General features: G+C 30.9%; 1 protein-coding gene across 1 annotated transcript; it reads left to right on the top strand.

Annotated features, from left to right (window-relative positions):
• The first annotated feature begins 11472 nt into the window (after positions 1-11472).
• Positions 11473-20583, top strand: LOC136081497 (zinc finger MYM-type protein 1-like). Its single transcript, XM_065798818.1, has 5 exons — positions 11473-11666; positions 13222-13272; positions 13379-13395; positions 19367-20215; positions 20258-20583. Exons 1-5 carry the CDS (start codon positions 11473-11475, stop codon positions 20581-20583), a joined length of 1437 nt encoding a protein of 478 aa, XP_065654890.1.
• Positions 20584-20818: the final 235 nt, after the last annotated feature.

The following is a 20818-nucleotide window of genomic DNA, read 5'->3' as shown; positions in this document are numbered from 1 at the left end:
TTTTTAATTTTAATTTTTTAATAAAAACAAATATTATTTTATAAATCAGCATATTATTTTGCTTCTTTTAAGTATCAAGTTGATATAGTTTAGAAAAAAAAAATTTAAACAATATTAGAACCCATCAAAAATTTAGAATCCAAAGAGGAACCTCAAGAACTCATCTAAACTAAAAAAAAAAAGAGTAAGGTTCTTTTTTCTTTTGAAAATTTTTGCGATTTCAAAAATTTTCAAAATCGCTCCACCCTAATATATATATATATATATATATATATATATATATATATATATATATATATATATATATATATATATATATATATATATATATATATATATATATATATATATATATATATATATATATATATATATATATATATATATATATATATATATACATATATATATATATATATATATATATATATATATATATATATATATATATATATATATATATATATATATATATATATATATATATTTGTTGGAGATGGGCCGATTCCGAAAAATACCAATTCCGATTCCGATTCTCTGTTGCGATTCTGATTCTTTACCGGTTCCGATTCTTTTGCGATTTTTATTATTTTAATTAAAACTGGTAGTTAAATTAATAATTTAACCGTTATATCATGTTAATTTAATACTTATGCAGATTTTAAAAGTGAAAACACCAAAATTAGTTATATTGGTACAGGTGAAACAGGACCAAAGACACCAAGGCCCAGGGGCATGCCCCTTTTTAAAAAAATTGACCTATAAATAGACTTTTTTTTTTCGAAATAAGGGAGTTATCCCCCTCTATTTTGAAAACCGTGTTGTCGGCCCTGTAAAATAATAGCAACTAAACAAGTAGCATAATACTAAACAATATATATGTTTGTATGGAACTTATTATTATTAAGAAACAAATAATATAGTCATAAGTAATGGTAAAAAAGATCGGATACACAGAATGTTGTCTTTTCAATCAGCTTTTACATATGATATTAGTACCGTTAGTACTGATCAGAGACGTGGTGGCACCTAAAAAGCAGGTACGAATTTCCAGAAGAGGGGCCCGGTGAAGTACTTTTAACGTGAGAAAAAATAACTGATTAAGTAAAATTTTATTTATACTAAAAAAAGTTTTTCATGGATACAAAATATTACGTAACTCATTTGTATCAGCATAGTTTTTTATTATGTCTGAATGGGCCAATTTCCACATTTTCTTATGTTCACACGATCCCCAACATGCTAAGATGTCAACCGATTTGCTAGACGAGTTTTGACAAGTTTCAGTTTGCTGAAAACTCTCTCAATTTAAATTTGTTGGAATTGAACTAAATATCTTGTATAAAACTGCAACAGAATGGAATACAGCATCTAACATAGTTTACAGCGAAAAATTGTAAATGGTGAGGAAAGATGGCAAAGTTTTGTTATCCTTCTCAGCAGCTTTTCTGTAGATCTCCACAAAATCAACCATTTCAGTAGTGAATTCATTTAAACTGATACCAATTTTGAATTTTTCAAGCACTGATTGAATTTTTTCTTGTGAATTAGAGTTATGAAAATTATGAATAATATCTTCACTCATATTCTTCAATAAAAGATGTCTATGCTTTCTAAAAATTTCCGCTGTAAAGAAAATTTGTCAACAAGAATTGCAGTTGTTAAATCCACTAGAGTATAAAACACTTCTGCCAGCCACCGATCTTTAGCCTGAGTAAGTCGCTAAACTTCTGTTTCATCGAAGTCCAGTCGTTTCTTTCTGCGAGTCCTATTCTCAACAAATATTTGCTGTTCAAGCTGAGCTTCTGTTGCAACTTTAACAGCAGATAAAATAGCATTTTGGTCAGCACTGTCCCTTGATACTTGAAGCTTTTTCAGTGATACATCGACAGACATTATCGCAAACAAAAAATCAAGTGTTTCTTCTTGAAGAATTTTATTTTGGGGACCCAAGATAGTAAAAATTTCTTTGAAAAGATATAAAGTCACAATTGTTTCATATGACTGAAATCGGGATAAAAGACCTTGTGCTTCACATCGAATATACATTTTAAGCTCCATGTCATTTGAAATTTGTTCAAGGCAATCGATTACTGCCTGGTATAGTGTCAGCAGTTGGTCTGTGGCATTTTGTAAGACACTGAAACGAACACTGGGTAGCAGCCAGTTCAATAGATTGATTCACATCCTCAAGAAGAAATTTGCACTTCACAAAAATATTATTTCTTTTCCTTGAGTTTCCGTATAGAAAAGTCTTTAATTTCTGCACATTACCAGGCTTGTTTTCTGTTCCAAAAAAATGAACAGAAACAATAGAAGATTTTGCACAAACTTTCATAACCAGATTTGTTCCATGAGATCCACAATAAATATTTGTTGCCATGGAAGAACACTGCTTCAAATGTGTTACAACTCCTTTGTTTGTTCCTTGCATATTGCTTGCACCATCAAAAGACATACCTATACACTTTTAAATTTCATCTTTTACCTATACACTTTTGATTTCATCTTTGATTTTTTCACTTTTTCCTTCGCCATTAGTTGTTCCAGTTTCAACCACTGAAATCAGATGTTCCTTTACAACGGCCTTTTCTGCAGCAAGCGTAACATAACGTAATACAATAGAAGTTTGCTCGTAGAATGTAATATCATTGTTGCCATCAGCTGATGGTGAAAAGAATACTGAGTTATTTACCTCTTCTGAAATACCCTTCTTGACTATCTGTGTCATAGTATGAATTAGCTTGTTTTGTGTATATTAGAAAGAGGTGTAATTCTAGCACCCCTTATAGCAGATTGTTTTTGAGTACTGCAAACATTTGAAAGTTTTTCATTCAGCACCTCATCATACTGACTGAGTAAATTTAACAACTCTAGAAATTTAAACGCGCTACATTGAAAGATTTCACTTATTTCAGAGTCATTGTAAAAGTTGGCTTCCTCATTTCCATGTAAAGAAATACTCTCTGCGATCAAATACCGAATAGCATCAATAACTCGTATTAGGTATTGATGTAGTTTCTCCGCTTCTTTACGTTTGTTGTTCAGATGTCTCGTGGTTTCAATATTTAATGTCTTATCAATTGTGGAGTCTGATAATGCATGAACTATAGCTTCAGCAGCATTTCGATGGTTTTTCTGGGTGCAATGCTTGGTTATGATGTGACATAAGTTTGATCAATTATCAAAATCATCACGTAAAAAATTTCTGTCCTCACTTGATCCAAAGCATAAACAAGCATCAGTAGAGAGTAAGTTAGCCATGACTTTTTCTGCACAACTTCAATATCATTAATTTTAACTGATTCAGTATGATACTTAGATAACCTTGAATGTTTTGTTGGCTGATTTGGCCCTAATACATTAAATTGCTTTTTATCAATCGTCTTTGCATTTTTCAGCTCTAGAAATTTTGCTGGATTATTTTCAGTGACATTTACAACGTTGTATGTTTACTTCTAAATAATCTTTGTTGGTAGAGCCGCTGAATAATCTTTATTGGTCCGCCACTAAATAACCTTTATTGGTCTGCCGCTGCAGTTACAGGCACTTCATAGTAACCCATTTCTACAGACACTCTCTCAGTTTCAGTAATTTTTCGGTTTCAGAATGTGTCTGAATATTTATAGTTCCGCTCCTTTATCTGCTGCAATTATGACATTTTGATTATTGTCTGTTTCTTGTACAAATGATTGGTCACTAATCTCTGTTATTGGCTCTTTTTTAATAATGCTGACTTGTCATATTCACAACGGATGTTAGTTATATATATTTTCTGTTGCTGTAAATGATGTCCTAGCTTTTCTCTGTATTTGTGGGACCTGCACTTTACTTTAATTACAAAACTTTAATTGTTTTGGATCATTACTAGCTGCTTTCAATTCATGTTGTCGTTTTTGAGCTTTTTTTTCAGCACCAGATTTGTATTTCAATGTTGATTCTTTTTTTGTTCCTTCATTTCACCTGAAATATAAATATAAAACTAAAACTAGTCCTATGATAGACACCACGGCATTGGTTTCTTTCGTTTGAGTTATAACTACTATCGGTCCATGGAATTTATACATAGTTGTACTATTTATAAATTCCATTGACCAATAGGGAGTGGACTGAAGCATATTGAGTAGTAGTGAATGAAAGTAATAGCAAAAACTCATTAAACACACAATATTATTTATCAAACATATGTTAACCATATTTATCAATGTAAAGCAAATGAATTCATGGATTTTATATATTTATTGTTTTGAACTTTTCAATAACAATTTTCTCTTTTTTTCTATTGATGGGATGGTTAATTTCAGATAAAAAGGAGACATTGTTTAATCGTTCATCACTAAAATGGTTGTTTTCGGTATTCTTTCAGTTTAACAATACATCTGCCTCTACCTTTTTTTGTTTCAGCCGCCATTGCCTTAACACATCGTTCTCTTCTTTTTTTTCGTTGTTCAGATGATTCATTTGCTCTAGTTCGAAATTTTCATTCTCTTTCTCGAGCAAGACAATCGATCATATTCAGTTTCCTGATTTCTTTTTTATATTTAGCTTTCTTCTTTATATTTCTACGTTTATAAGATATTTTTTTTACTTATTTACTTTAGAAACATTAATTATTATTTTTAATTACTATTTATAAGTAAAGTATTAAAACGTTACTTACTTTTTTACAGTATAAAATCTATCAATTCAAGGTTAACAACGTTTTTTGTTATTATTATTCATCATTAATTTTATTTATTTACGCTAAACAAAGTTTGTTGTTTTTTGTTTGTTTAAATTACTTTTCATAACGATTTCTTTTATTTACGCTAAACTAAAGTTTAGCGCATTTCTTTTATTATTACCGCTGACCAAGTATTTGTTTTGAGCGGACACCAAACAAACAAACAAGCAAACAAACAAACCGACGTGAAAGCAAGTTAAATTAAATATTGTAAAAAATGCCCAGATAGAAACTTATAGAACTGAAATAAATTTTTTCTGTTCCAGCATTGGGAGCCCAGTTTCCTGAGCAAGATTAAGGGCCCAGTACAAGTCCTCGTACCCTCGTACTGGGCCACCACGTCCCTGGTACTGATAGTTAAGAAACGGGAGGTTCTTGTTCAAAAACACAAGACGTCCTCGTGACTTGCAAGTAGATGTTCTTTCAAGTACACTGCTACTTCGTCTGACATGTGCAATGCGCAGTATAAATCTAAAACATTAAAACAATTTATAGGCTTGCAATATTTAAATTACAATACTAATATAGAAGCACAATACTTACTACAGAATTTGTGTTGATTAATTGGTTATATAATGACCAGACAGTACCTGGAGCAGGTGTGGTAGGTTTTTGATTTTCAGCAGCTTTAGTTTCATGACCCTCGTCTATGTCCAATGCATTTAACTCTCCAATTAATAAAGTAACAGCTTTCTCAGCCATCGTCCTGCTCCTAAAAATCTTGTTTTTAAATCTGGGATCTAGTATTGTTGCAAAAGCATGTATAGGTTCATTCTCGCAGTCTCCGTAACGTCGATGCAAAGATTGACACAGAGATTCTTTGAAATTTCCGTAGTCCTTGATGCGATCAATTGACATGTTAACTGCATTTATTATTTGGATAACTTCTGATGTGGTCACTTTCGATGAACTTGCAGTAAGCTTGACCTCTTCAAACACTTTTAAAGCAGCAACGAGAGGAACCAAACTATCCCATTCTCCGGTTGACAACTCCTTGTTTTGTCGAGTAGCTTTTGGGAAATGTGGCGTTACCAACAGAAGCGCATCTTTTTGTTCAGTTAAACGGTTCAGCATGTGGAAGGTGCTATTCCATCTAGTTGGCTCATCTTGAATAATGCTGTGTTTAGGCAGTCTCAGAATCTCCTGAGATGTGTCTCAAAGGTTTGTATGACTTAACCGAATGTTTAAAGTGTCCTACAATTCTTTTACAAGTAGCAGTTAATAACGATATGCGCTCATTGTTGAGGCAGCCGTCTTTCACAACCAACTGAAGTGTATAGGCAAGACAAGGTATATTTGTAAACTTCCCGACTTCCATAGCAAAAACAATATTTCTGGCATTATCTCTTACTACTACATTGAGTTTTTCAAGTAGTCCCCAACGCTCAAGTGATTCATTCATAAAGTTAACAAGATTGGTTGTGGTGTGGGACTCATAAGGAAAAGGTAACACGTCAAGACAAATGTGAATTTGTTTCATATCTTCTGTGAGGAAATGTGCTGTTAGGCTCATGTAATCAACATTGGCTGTTGAGCTCCACATGTCGGTAGTTATACTAACATGATTAGCTTTTTTTTGTCAAGAACTGAATTTTACTTGATACCTTCTGATAAATGCTAGGAATTTCAATAGTCGAGAAGTATTTTTTGCTTGGTATCGTATACCTTGGCTCCAAAAACTGTAGTAACCTCTTGAAACCGGGATTTTCTACTATACTAACAGGTTGGTTATCAGTGCATATCATTTCAGCAATAAGCCTTGTAATTTTTATTGCCTTCGGATCTGTAGATGTGAGAGGCCTGGTCTTTGCAAACACTTGGTGTATTGTTGGTTGTTTAGTAGATGAAGATCTAGGCTTCATTTTTATAAAACTAATTGTGGAAGAAGAGCTTCTAGTATTGATCTCCGCATCCTCAGACTTAGGGTTGAGACTTGTGAATGCGGATGCGAGTGTAGAAGATCGAGGTTCCCTTGGCATAGGAGTTTCAAAAGCAGAGTTAGGACTGGATTTACAAGATGGTCCTGCGGAAGAGCTATCCTCGCATATATTAAAATTGAAAACGCTAGCTTTATCATGTTTCTGATTTTTGATTTCAGATTTATGAAATGTTTTTAAATGCTTTAGCATGTTCGATGTTGTGTATGACTGAAAAACTCTGCCACCACCCCTGGATATAACAGTTTTGTAAAAGTTGCATATTGCAGAGTTAGTGTCATTTGAATTGATCACAAAATAGTCACATACCTCGCTTTTTTTACGTTTCGGCATGATAATGAAACTATATATATATATGTTTATATTCTGAAATTAAAACAGCATTTATAATAATACAAAATAATAATACTAACAATAATAATTATTATAATAAAACAAGCAAATAAGATTTTTATGATAATAGTTACCGTCGGTAAATTGATTAAAATTGAAAAAACTAAATCAATTGAAATTTAGAGTATAAACTTTTACTTTTGATTTCAACGTTTACCGTTGTTAAGGTTTTCCTTCACAGTTACTTAACTTCAACGATGATATTAAATGCGAAAGTGAAGATTTAACGTAGATTAAACAAAAAAAATCACAACGGCAAAAAGTGTATATATTAACTTAAATTATCAAGGGAGTAATAATAAAAGAAGTGAAGTCAATAAAAAGTCTTTTAAAAAAGAATCGGAATCGTTAAAAAAAGTTGAGAATCGCGATTCTTTCGATTCCTTGAGAATCGGTGGAATCAGGAGAATCGGAATCGGAATCGGCCCATCTCTAATATATATATATATATATATATATATATATATATATATATATATATATATATATATATATATATATATATATATATATATATATATATATATTTTCTACTTTTTAATTTTTTAATTTTATTTTGTATTTTTTTTTGTTTTCTTATTTTTTATTTTTTCGTATTTTTTGTTTTTTATTTTCAGCCGTTGTGCGGAAAGAAATCGAGAGTTTAGGTAAAGTTATAAAAAGAGGATATTAAAAATAGGTTAAAGAATGTTTTTTTGAAGAAAAACAAATTTTTATTAAAACAATTTAAAAAATTACGGGACTTTTACACAAACTTTATGTTATGAATACTATAGATAACATTTATATGCTAAAATAATATATTATGAAATAAGGGCTGTCAGTGATTGTCTTATCATATATAACAATAATTTTGTTGCATAGCATGAAAAAATTTGCAAAGAAGAGGAAATCTTTACTAAACATGCAGATATTGCTACGAGCCGTTGTTTTATTTTAGCTCATACGTTTAGTTTCAGATTTCCATTCTCTACTTAACAAAAAAGGTTTTTAATACAAAAATATTAACAGAAAATGTCCGCAGTGTTTCTACGGACATGATAATTATACTTTAAAGTAATAATACTCCTGATGTTTCTGATTATTACCCTGATCACTACGATTGGGTCAATTTTTGTATTGCTAAACATATGGTGGCATCTGCTGTTCCATATTGCACTCATGATGGTTTGAGTGAGTGTCAATAGTAGGTGCGAAGTAGGGTTTTTCTCCAATAAATTCGCTGTTTCAATCGAATAGATCGAATTTATCGGAGAAAATTTTTTACATGTTTAAAATACTCCCATATTTCAACAGAAGGAGGACAGTAGGCAAAGATATGAATGTTGTCCTCAATTTTACCGCAAGTTTTGCATTTGTTATTTTTAACAATCTGTTGCCTTGTGCTTTTGGCTAGCAAGACCGCAGAAAGTAGATTGTAAAAAACGAAATAGGATATTTTGTGTCGGTCCGCCTGCGTGGGAAGTAAAGTTTTTTTTTCCAAATTTGGGTCAACGGCATTGTTGTTTTTGTTGAACTGTTCCAGAAAAGTTGCTGTTCCAGAAAATGCTGGCACGACTGTCTTTTTGTTTTTTGCCACTTCTAAGTAAAAATTTTTTGTTGATTTTAAGGGGATGTTAAACAGGGACCCGTTTTTGCCTAATATTTCAATTGTTGTTTTGTAGTACTGAGATGTTTTGTTGTCCCAGTGTTTTGGAAAAGTGTTTTGCTTTTAAAAATACCAGCTTTGGTTTTGATTCTTAAATTTTATAAGTGAGCTTGCTAACTAATACTTTGAAAAGTAGTAATAATCGCGAGTTTTATCCTCTCCGCATTCTTTCAGTAGAAAAAGTGTTTTGAGGCGAAGTGCAAGACTTTAAAATTAAAATTTCGAGACCCCCGCTTTTGACGGATAAGAAAAATGACTCTCTCTTGACCGGATTGAAATAGGTCTTTTGCCACAAATTTTCAAAAATGGTTCAATGCAATCGTTCTATTGCCCAATTAGGAATAAGCCACATGTTTGCCAGAAACTACACTTTTGACATTGCTAGCGCATTTATCAACACAGCCTTTCCCCTAAGTGAAAAAGTGCGCAGTCCCAGAAACTTGAGTTTTTCCTCCATTTTGTTTAGAGTTACACATAATATTTTGAAATCGGTGTTATTGTTCCACTCTATGTTGTCCAATTCTGGGTACATTTTAGGATCTTTAGGTTTCAAATTCTAGAATATATATCTCGAGATCTATATCTTTTTGAACATGAAAAGAAGAAGAAAGCTTTAGCTTTTTTTTTTACCTTCTTGTCTTTGTTATCTGCATTGTTTGTGGTTTTATAAAGTTTTGTTCATCAATATGTAACAAACAAAAGTTTTTTGACGTTATACCAAAGCTTTAATTGTTATGCAATAATATGGACAAGACTTTTCTGAATTTTCAAGAATCGTCTCATCGATGGACATTTCTAAAAATGATTGCAACAAACTAACTAATGCTGAGATTACCATAATGGATGCCGTCTAAAAATAATCAATATAATAATATTGTTATTTTATTGACAAGTACTTTAGGTTTAGAAAAAATGAAAATGAGGCTCTGAAAGCATTTCTTAGAAGGATGCAGGCAAATTAATCAAAAACGTTAACATTTAGCCAGAAAAATACAAAACAATGGAACGCAGTCAAATAATTTGTGATAAAAAGAAGAGTTGATATAAAAAACAAAATATCAAGCTAATGCATTTTAATATTTAGTTCTTTTTTCAAGATTTACACAATAATCTAAACCATTATTAAATTCTTAATGTAGGCATTAGGGTGTTTCATTTCTGATAATTTTTCGAAAATAGTTACGTTAAATGCATATCGGGGTAAATAATGGGCCAAAATAAAGTCTGTAAATTTTTTTTTTTTAACTTTTTTTTCGCCGTCTTGAAAAAGTAGCGTTTTGTACCCTTTTTTCAACTTTAAATTTAAATTACTTAAAAAACAACTAATTTCGTGTTATGTTACTTGGTGTATGTACTAAAGGTTATTGGATGAACATTTGGTCAAATTTTAAAAAAAATTTGCTAATGTCTAATGGTCACCGTATTATAAAGTTAATTTTTTTTAACATATTTTTGTGCTAAAAAATTCCTTAAATGTTTAAAAAAACATAATACTTTAAATAAAATGCAAAATTTAAGCTTTGAGCATAATTGACCACTAAAAGTTGCGTGATTAAATAGTTTGAAAAATAAACATCTGTACGTTCCCAGCAAACATGCTATAGCGGAATTTCAGTGGACCTTTATAGGCATTTTGATCGGACTGCTGTAGTTTTGCCCATCGGTTACCATCATTAAAATGTCGGAAAATTATCGGCTTGCCATTTATAGCGGCTGCCACTAGTGGTCCACTAAGTAACCGATGAGCAAAAGTCCGATAAACCGCTAAAAAATTCCTATATAGGTCCACTACAAATCCACCAAAACAATGTTTGCTGGGTATGTATATAAATTTCATAAACTTATTTAAAAAAAATTTGGTTGTTATATCAATTGTTAAAATTGAAATTTTAAAAAAAATTTTTAAACTAGTTTATTGGATAAGCGAATATTTTGTTATAACGATGAACCTTAGAAAAAATAATCAAGATTGGTTAATTGGTTACCCTGAAACCAATAAATTATCAAGCTTCAGTTACCTACCAACAAAAAGGTAGATACTCTCATTTACATTTATATTCAAAAAAGCGACAATTCTTCCAGAGATAAACTTGTTCTTGGTTAGCTTAAGGAAGTTTGGGAAAAAGCTGGAGTACCAATTTGATCAGATAACTCTTGTCTTTCATTGCTTTTTTTTTTCTTTCTTTTCTTTATATATATGTATATATATTGCTTACCAAACTGTTGGGGAATAGGTGAAAATAAAAAAAAATTGATCAAACAAATCAAAATGTTAAAGCTAAAAAGAATAAGTTGTCAGGTTTTGTAATGAATTTGAATAACTTTGTGACATTTCAGCAGTAAATGCATATGAACAGTTATTAATATCACGTGGACCAAAATGGAAAGAAGATTGGGCTTTTTATGAAGATCGAAAGAGTGGCAGAATCATCACATGACAGTAAGCATCAATCTAAGTGTTTCAAAATTTTTAGAACGTCAAAAAGATACACTAAGCATGGATTTTCGGAGAAGGTCAACTGAAGATCAAAAATCTAGTGCCTTTGAAGTCAAGGAACTAGTTGAAAGTGCTGACGAAGAAGATCAAAAAGATACAGGGTTTACTGCTTTACCATCAAAGAAGGATGTCTTTAACAAATTCACTGTAAATATCAGCAAAGAAGTTCTCAGAAGTAACGGCATCTGTGGCAGACCGATGTTGTTTATCAGTTTGCCAACAGCTTCTATTTCAATGCACTATCATCTGCAAAAGCGAAGGCAAACTTAATGATATGTCCATGTCAGTATCAACTGTGCATCGTCCAAGACAATATGCGCGGAAAAATATTGTTCTGTCAATTACAGCTGACTGGGAGATAAACAAACCTAAAAAGACCATTTTGCACTGGGACTCGAAGCTTTTTCATTTAGACATAGCTCATAATGAAGAACGTGTAGCAGTTCTTATTAGCGGATCTCTTTACGGGTACTTATTTATTTATTTATATATATCCTATATATATTTTTTATTTTTGTTTTCAAAGAAATTAACTTAACTTTTATTTGCAAGCCGAAACTTATTGGTGTTCCTTTGATTAAAGCATTGACTGGTAAAATTCAATGTGATGCGGCCGTGAAACTCGCACTAGATTAGAACATTTTGGAAAACATTGTTGACATATGCTTTGATACAACAGCAAGCAACACAAGTAATAAAAAAGAAGTAGCAACTTTAATTGAAATTGAATTAAAGAGACCTCTCCTATGAGAGGTCTCTTTAATTCAATCATCATAACGCCATAATCATAATGAGCTACACATCAAGCATGCATTTACCGCGTTACGAGGAGATAAAAAGAGTCCAGATGAACCTATTTTTAAACGTTTCCAAGCCGAATTTTAAAGAATTGATATTAATTACTCAAACTTTAATTTTTTGAATGGCTTACTGACATCAAATCAAAAATATTTAATCAAGAAGGTTTTTCTGAAATGGGGTTACCAATGCCTCGAAGAGAAAATATTTCCGCGAGAAGATTATCTTGAGTTAATTGAATTAACTACTATCTACCTAGGGGGAAAACTATCAATGGACAGAATATTCAAAGTTCACATACCAGGTGCAATTCACAATGCGAGATTTATGTCACATTCTATACTTATTTTAAAAATTTACCTCTTATCTGATAAATTTATTATGTCCAATGATGAGCAAATTATGATCCACCGGATGGCTAAGTTTATTAGCCATGCGGTGCAATTTCTCCGCTTGAGGATTTCCGTATTTGCTCCAGTCAATGACTTCAAATTTTTTGTTGCAATGAACTGGTATCAAGAAGAAGATTCAGATATCGCAACCGCTGTTATTCCATCAATTAACCGTCAGCTTTGGTATTTAACAGAAGAGCTTGTTATTTTATCTTTATTTAATGAAAAATTGTCAGAATTTACCGGAACAATAATGGCAAAAAAAATTTTTTCTACCCCAAGACCAAAACCTTTTTTAATTGGGAAACTAAAATTTCTGACATTAAATTTTTCAACCTTTATTTATTTTTTAATCGAACCACGGTCTTGGCTTCTTTTTAATTTATTAGGACTATTAATGACTAATAATTTCATCATCATGATGAAACTCAGTGTAAAATGAAAAAAAAATTTTGTTAAGTGATTTTCTACTAATATATACCCCCCTCCCCAAAGCTGTCATATAAGCATTTAAGTTGACACATTTAACAAGTTTTGAACTATAGTTGGCTAATTATACATACAATCCCCCCCCCCTTCCCCATTAGAAACCACTTCGTAAGGGCCCTGTCTAACAGTTAAATTACCTTTTAAAAATTCAGAGTATTTTCGAAAAAATTTTATGGCCTCCATGGATATGAAGGGCAAAGGTGGAAAAATATACTTAGAAACACTAATGTTTTTGACTTTGTAAATGGAATACCTTTATAAGTTGTAACACCTTTCCATTCATTATATTTTTTTCAAGTTTGCCTTTTTTTAATTTTTTTTTAATATAGTTTTTTTATTTACAGCTTCTCTGTTGTATTCAATGGAGCAGAAGAAACCTCGGTTAATGGAATATTGTTTGATTTTCTAAAATACGCTTCATTTTAAAAAGGTGATGGAAAAGATAAGAAATTTGTGTAGATTTTATTCAATTATATGTAGATTATATTCAATTATTTGTAGATCTTATTCAATTATATGTAAATATATATAATATTTAAATTTTTCAGTAAAACAATTTTTATCTCTTGTTTTAATAATACTATTTTAATTAAACTAAACTGAAAAAGTTCTAAATAGTCTAAGTATAGACTATGAGTAGATTTAATATCTGTAATATACCTTAGTAATGTAATAGAGAAGTGCAACAGTACTATTGGACATGCATACTACGTTTTGATGGTGATCTCAGTTTTTATCAACGGTTTCTGTGATTACAAAACGTTTTTTAACAGCCGGTTTAACGTTGATAAATCAACGTTAAAAACACTGTCATTCTCAACGTTGTTTCAACGTAAATTCAACGTTATTGTAACGTTTTTTTGCGTCGAATCAACGTTGATATAACGTTTGAACCTAACGTTGATTTAACGTTGATAAATCAACGTTAAAAAAAATTTTTATTCTAAACGTTAAATTAACGTAAATTCAACGTTAGGTTTCAACGTAAGTTCAACGTTATTTCAACGTTATTTGCCGGCTGGGTTTAAAGTTATATATATACGTTTTATAAGTTATATAGTTTTATATTTTGTTCTATGTAGTTGTTAAGAGTATGTCTGCATAAAAAAAAGATTATTTAAAGAGTTGGAGAAAATTAAATAAATCAGTTTTAGAAGAAGTTCGAGAGGAAAGTGGGGATGTGTGTTTTAATGTCAACTGTGCACAACCTCAAGAAAAAGAAGTTATAAATTACTATCATACCAGCAGTCAAAGTTGTAGTCATTTACCTATGGAAGAAAATACGGGAGTAGAGTCGAGCGATTCGCCTGATTAAAGGTCCGACAGTTCTAGTGACAATAATTCTTTTAATCCATTCACCAGTAAAGAAAACCTATCAGAAGACCTTGCATCCTGGTGCCTAAAGTTTAAAGGTTCCCAAGCAGCTATGAATAGTTTACTCTATGGTAACACGTCACCCAAAGATGCACCCTTTTAAAAGTACCACAAGAAGTTCAATGTGTTCAATGTGGTGGTACATATTACTATTTTGGATTAGAATCCGGTATTAAAAACAATTTCACAGGTTCTGAAAGTGAAATATCACTTAGTTTTAGTATTGATGAGTACCTTATAGTACTGATGATTACCTTTAGTATTAATGATTACCTTTATTTAAATCATCAAATGCTCAATTGTGGCCAATTCTTTGTTAAGTTAGTGGTGGAAAGATTTTTATCGTGGCAATATACATAGGGGAATGAAAACCATCAAGTTTGGATGTATTTTTAGATGATTTTTAAAAAGAATTGTGTTGTTTAAAACTATCTGGTATAAAATCAGTTGTACACACTGTTAAAGTTAGAGCTTTCCTCTGTGATTTCCCAGCAAGATCATTTTTAAAAGGGACTGTTGCTCATACTGAATATTATTCCTGTAAAAAGTGCATTAACAAAGGTTCCTGGGAAGGAAGGGTAGTGTTTAATGAAAAGCAAGAATTTCGCAAGCGAACAGATAAAGATTTTAGCTGCCAGTCAGATAAGCAACATCAGAAATATAAGTCTCTCTTATAGCTGCTGGTATTAAATGCGTTTCTGGATTTTGCCTTGATTATGTGCATTTGGTATGTCTTGGGGTTGTTAAAAGAATCCGGAGTTATTTTTGAAAAGGTTCTATGGCTAGGCTGTCACAAGCCCATATATTGCAGTTATCTGAGAGATTAATTGAATTTAGAGATTACATTCCTAGTGATTTTGCTAGAAGGCCACTCATTACTCGAAGTTGATAGGTGAAAAGCAACTGAGTTCAGACAATTTCTTCTATACACTTTTAGATAAGTTTAAGACATCTTTAAGACGATTTTAAAGACAACTTTAAGAGGTCTTTAAGACGACATAATGTTGGGTGGGGATGTTTTCAACAAATCACTTGAAAAAGGTATTACTAAAAGTGACATCTCGAACCACTTACCTATTTTTTCTCTATTAATATCAACACAGTTAAAGTGTTGCAACAAAAACAAACGTTTAATAAACGATCCTTTTCTGCTGCTAATTTAAAAACACTTAAAGAACAATTATTTTTTCTTCATTGGAAACAAAAAAATACCTGTGCTGACGCAAATGTAGTTTATGATGCATTTTTCAAAACATTTTTTGAAATATCTGATGCTAATTTTCTGAAACATACAGTTAATAGAAAAACTAAAAGTGTAATGTCACCATGGATCACAAAAGAACGAAGAAAATCCTCTAAAATTAAACAAAAATTGTACATAAAATATTTAAAGACAAAAACTGAACTAAGTAAAGTTTTCTATAAAACTTACGCCAAAGAGTTTGAAAGACAAAAAAAAAAAAAAAAATACAAAAAGAAGATACTATTTCAATTTGCTTGAGAAAAACAATCTTAATTCAAGACGTACATGGAAAATTCCTCGAAAACTCACTGGCATGCAAAATTAAAAACGAGCGCATTGCCTAAAGCTATTAAAATTAATGAAGAAACATCCTATGATCAAAGTGTGATAGCTGATGAATTAAATATTTTTTTTTGTATCAGTTGGACCTAATCTGGCCCGAAAAATTCCTATAACGACAAATAAAATAAATAATTACGTTTTTCCAATTACTTCGTTTTTAAATTCTTTTGAGATATTCTTTGAGTAATTTGAACGTTCTTTTAAAATGCTAAAATCTAATAAATCAGCTGGTCATGACGATATTAATTCCAATGTTATTATCGACTCGTATGAAGTCATTAAAGATATTCTATTTCAAGTTTGACATTGTTCAATAAAACAGGGTATTTTTCCCGAAAATCTGAAAATAGCCAGAGTTCTACCAATATTTAAAGGTGGAGATGCAACCAGTGTCTCAAATTATCGCCCAATTTCAATTTTGCCTGTTTTTTCTAAAATTTTAGAAAGAATATTATATAATGTAATTTTCAACCATTTATCTTTAAATAATATACAGTATCAAAATCAATACGGATTTAAAAAAAATAATTCAACCGAACACGCTATACTACAATTTACCCGCAATATTTCCCGCATTAATACAAATGCTCGTTCAAACTTACTAGATATAACATGTGGGGTCCCTCAGAGTTCTATACTAGGACCCCTCCTCTTTTTAAATTACATAAATGATCTCCCTGAAGCCTCTAATTTAATGACAGTCATGTTTGCTGATGATACTAATCTCTTTTTATCTCATAATAACATAACGACATTATTCCAAAATATGAACCTTGAATTAACAAAAATTTCTAACTGGTTTAAAAAAAATAAGTTGTCACTCAATGTTGAGAAAACAAATTGGACACTTTTTCATCAAACTTCAAAAAAAAAGTTATTGCCTTCTGTCATGCCTTTACTTTTTATTGACAAAGTTCAAATTAAAAGAGAAATAACTACTAACTTTTTAGGTATCTATATTGATGAAAACCTTAGCTGGAAATATCACATTGATTTAATGTCCAAAAAAATTGCTCGAAACAAAGGAGTTATCTATAAAACTAGAAATTTTTTAAATAAGCACAGTTTAACACAGTTATATTTCTCTTTAATCCACTGCCATATAAATTATGCAAACATTGCCTGGGGTAATACCAACAAACATACCGACAAATCTAAACTGCAAAATATACCAACAAATCTAAACTGCAACCTCTTTATCGTCAGCAGAAACATATTGATCGTCTTATCAATTATAAAGATCAACTTGCTCATGCCAAACCACTTTTATTTCAAATGAAAATTCTTAATATTTATCAACTGAATATTTTTAATATACTTTGTCTTATGTATAAATGTAAAACTAACGCATCTCCTGTTTCTTTTCATAACTTATATACCTTGAAAGAAACAAATAAATATAACTTAAAAAATAATAATCTAGTTCGGCAACCTTTTTCTCTAACTAATTTTGGAAAGTCATGTACCGCATTTCGAGGAGCTTTTCTTTGGAACAAAATAGTTTAAAAAAATTTTGATTTTTGCCATGAATGGAATTACATTTCATTCACAAAAAAACTGAAAGAAATAATTTTATCTTTCGAAGACTTATCTTCATATTTTTAACATTTTATGAAAATATGAAACTTATTATATAATGTAATATACAATAATATCGGATTCACTATTTATGTGTTTATGAAATAAGTACTATTTATACTAACTTTGTGTTTATATAAAGTTATAAAAGTCAATCATAATTTCTTTACAAATTTATTTATATATTCTTACGAAATTTATGTTTTTCGCTAATTATTTCTTTGACATTTTTGTTTATTCTTTATTTAACGTTATTATTAATACAATTAATGTTCACGAGCGGTCTCGATGATAAGACTTAAAGGTCTTCTGCGAGTCTCCGCGTTCTATTTATTATGTTTTTATTTTTATACTTGTATATTTTATTATATTTGTTATTGTATAGCGATTTTTTAATTGTTACTGTATATCGATTTTTTTAATCTTAACTATCTCAGAGCCGTGGCTAGGCTCCCCCACACACCCCAACTGGGGGAGGGGGGCAGCATTTTTAGTGGCCCTTTTTGTAATTTGAAATTATTATTTTTTGTATTTTTTATAATAAGAATATTTGAATATATATAAAGTTACTCTTACTATTAATAAAAAAACATGGCCTTTTAAACACGATATTACCAAAATTAAGCAAGCGTGAAAAAAGCAATAATATTTTTCATGTAGAAAAAAAAAGAAAAAAAATGTTTAACTCCCGAGGTCCGAGTTTTATGAAAAACGCAAGCTTTATAAAAATATGTCAAACCGTTAAAGAGAAACCATTAAGCAGCAGCCAATCGTGCGAAGAAATATATTTCTCTAATTCGCATATTTTATTAGGTGCAAATATATTATTATTTGTATTTAGATTACATATTTCAATGTTTATTTATTTATAAATTATAAATCGTTTTTTATATTTGGCGATTCACAATTTATCTTGGTAATAATTTATTTTATTACTATGCTATATGTTATTACTTTTGCTTTAATACTATGAAATAAAAAAGTCTATTATTTGTTTCAATTAAGTCATTCGCATTGTTTTTAAAGAAACGAATGTATAGCGTTGGAAAACTGTTACGCTTTGCATTTGTTTATTTTAAAGTTCAAATGATTATTATTATTATTATTATTATTATTATTATTATTATTATTATTATTATTATTATTATTATTATTATTATTATTATTATTATGCGTTGTTAGTTTTTTACATAAAAAAAACAAAAACAATGAAGGTTTCCGAAAATTTATAATTATATTTCGATAGTATATCACGATATAATTATTGGTATGACAAAAGTGAAAAGTGGTGCCACTAAGAGAAGAGAAAAAGCTGCAGCCAGGGAGGAAATCGCAAATCACCCCAAGCTAACTCATTTTTTGAAACCATTAATTCAGACTAGAAGTGTTTCGATACCAACAGAAACTACAAATAATTCTGATTGTCATTATTTGAATACTAAAGTAGAATAAGATAGGTTGATATGCGAGTCTACGTCAAATGGCATAACAATTCCGCCTATTTTTCTTAGTGATGATCCTTCTGAGTGGCCAGATAATGTTTCTGACGCACAGAGGTGTGGCATTGTTAAACGTGGTTTCAAAAAGATCGAAGTTGATTTTCCATACAATTTAGAAAGAAGACGGTTTTCACTGAATTATTATAACCGCAAGATGAAGAATGGAGAAATCTTTGAACGCACATGGCTCATATATTCTTTGAACAGCAATAAAGCGTTTTGTTTTTGTTGCAAACTTTTTGGGATAACTTCTTCACCATTCCGGCAAGGAATGAACACTTGGGAAGGCTTGTCAAAAAAACTTAAAGAACACGAAACATGCAGTGCACATTATAAGTGCTTTGAACAATGGATGACTTTACGAAAAGATTAACTGATATTTTCTTTAATTTATTGGTTTGTTACTTTTTTTTTTCTTAATTAATTTCTTTTTACTCAATTTTGGTAATGCAGGCATTGCAAATCAAGCTACCATAGACGAGAAACAACAAAAGTTGCTTCATAAAGAGCGGATATTTTGGAGGGCTGTGTTAGAAAGGATACTAGACATTACCTTATTTCTTTCTGCAAGAAATCTTACATTCCGTGGTTCAGACACAGCCATTGGTTCAAAGAGCAATGGAAAATTTCTTGGGGTGTTTGAATTACTGGCTAAGTATGATACCGTTCTCAATGAACTTATGCAAAGAATTCAGGACAAAGAAACCAAAGAGCACTACTTGAGCAATGACACACATAACGAGTTGATTAGACTTTTAGCCAGGGAGATTGAATCCAAAAACCTTTCTAAGGTAAAAAAGGCAAAATACTATTCTATTATTTTAGATTGTACGCCAGACGTTTCGCACAAAGAACAAATGAGCATTATTCTGCGATCAGTAACATGTACTCCTGGAGTAGGTATCGATATTTACGAAAATTTCTTTGGATATCTCACAGTAAATGATACCACTGGAAAAGGGCTTTTCAATGCATTTTTAAATCAGGCAAAAAATTGGGATCTAAATATTTTAGACTTTCGAGGTCAATCTTACGATAATGGTGCTAATATGAAAGTAAAAGTAAAAGGTGTTCAAGCAAGGTTTCTGGAAATGAATCCTAAGGCCTTATATGTTCCATGTGCTAACCATTCACTCAATCTTGTTATTGTTGATGGTGCACTGTCATCCATCAGTGCAATTTCTTTTTTTGGTGTTCTTTCAAGGTTATACACGCTCTTTTCATTGTCTCCTCCTCGATGGGAAATTTTAAAATCATGCGTGGCAATTTCAGTCAAGCCACAATCAGATACCAGATGGGAAAGTAGAATAAACTGTGTTTAGCCACTTCGCTTCTATTTAAAAGAAATCTTAGAGGCACTTGAAAAGTTGGAAGAACATGCTTTAGAAAAAAGAGATGGGGCAACAGCCACAGAAGTACGATCGCTGACAGAATATATTAGAACATGGCCTTTCTTATTATCAATCATTATTTGGTATAACGTTTCATTTCAAATTAACAAATCAAGTAAGCTGCTTCAGTCTTCTGCAACCTATCTCGACATATTAGCTAGTGAAATAAATGCAACAAAAGCGTTTCTTTATGAGTATCGCGAAAATGGATTTTCTGACGCACGTGTTAAGGCATCAGAAATCGCAGAAGTATTGGGTATTGAAAAGATTTTTACCTGAACATCAGTATAAAGCAGATTTCTTTTTGCCACTAATTGATATGTCAATTGCATCAGTAAAAGAGCGTTTTGAACAGATCAGCATTGTCACAAAGCTTTATGACTTTCTTTACCGATCTGAGAGTCTTATCAAAGCTTGTAATGAAAATTCTCTGTCTGCTTATTGCAAAAATTTGCAAATAAAGCTTGCTGATATAGATTCTGAGGATTTAGAATCGGAGTTAAAACGTTTTGTC

The sequence above is a fragment of the Hydra vulgaris genome, chromosome 06, assembly GCF_038396675.1.
Source record: "Hydra vulgaris chromosome 06, alternate assembly HydraT2T_AEP".
Taxonomy (NCBI): domain Eukaryota; kingdom Metazoa; phylum Cnidaria; class Hydrozoa; order Anthoathecata; family Hydridae; genus Hydra; species Hydra vulgaris.
Note: the sequence above shows the minus strand (reverse complement) of the source record. Positions and strands in the feature narration are given on the sequence as shown.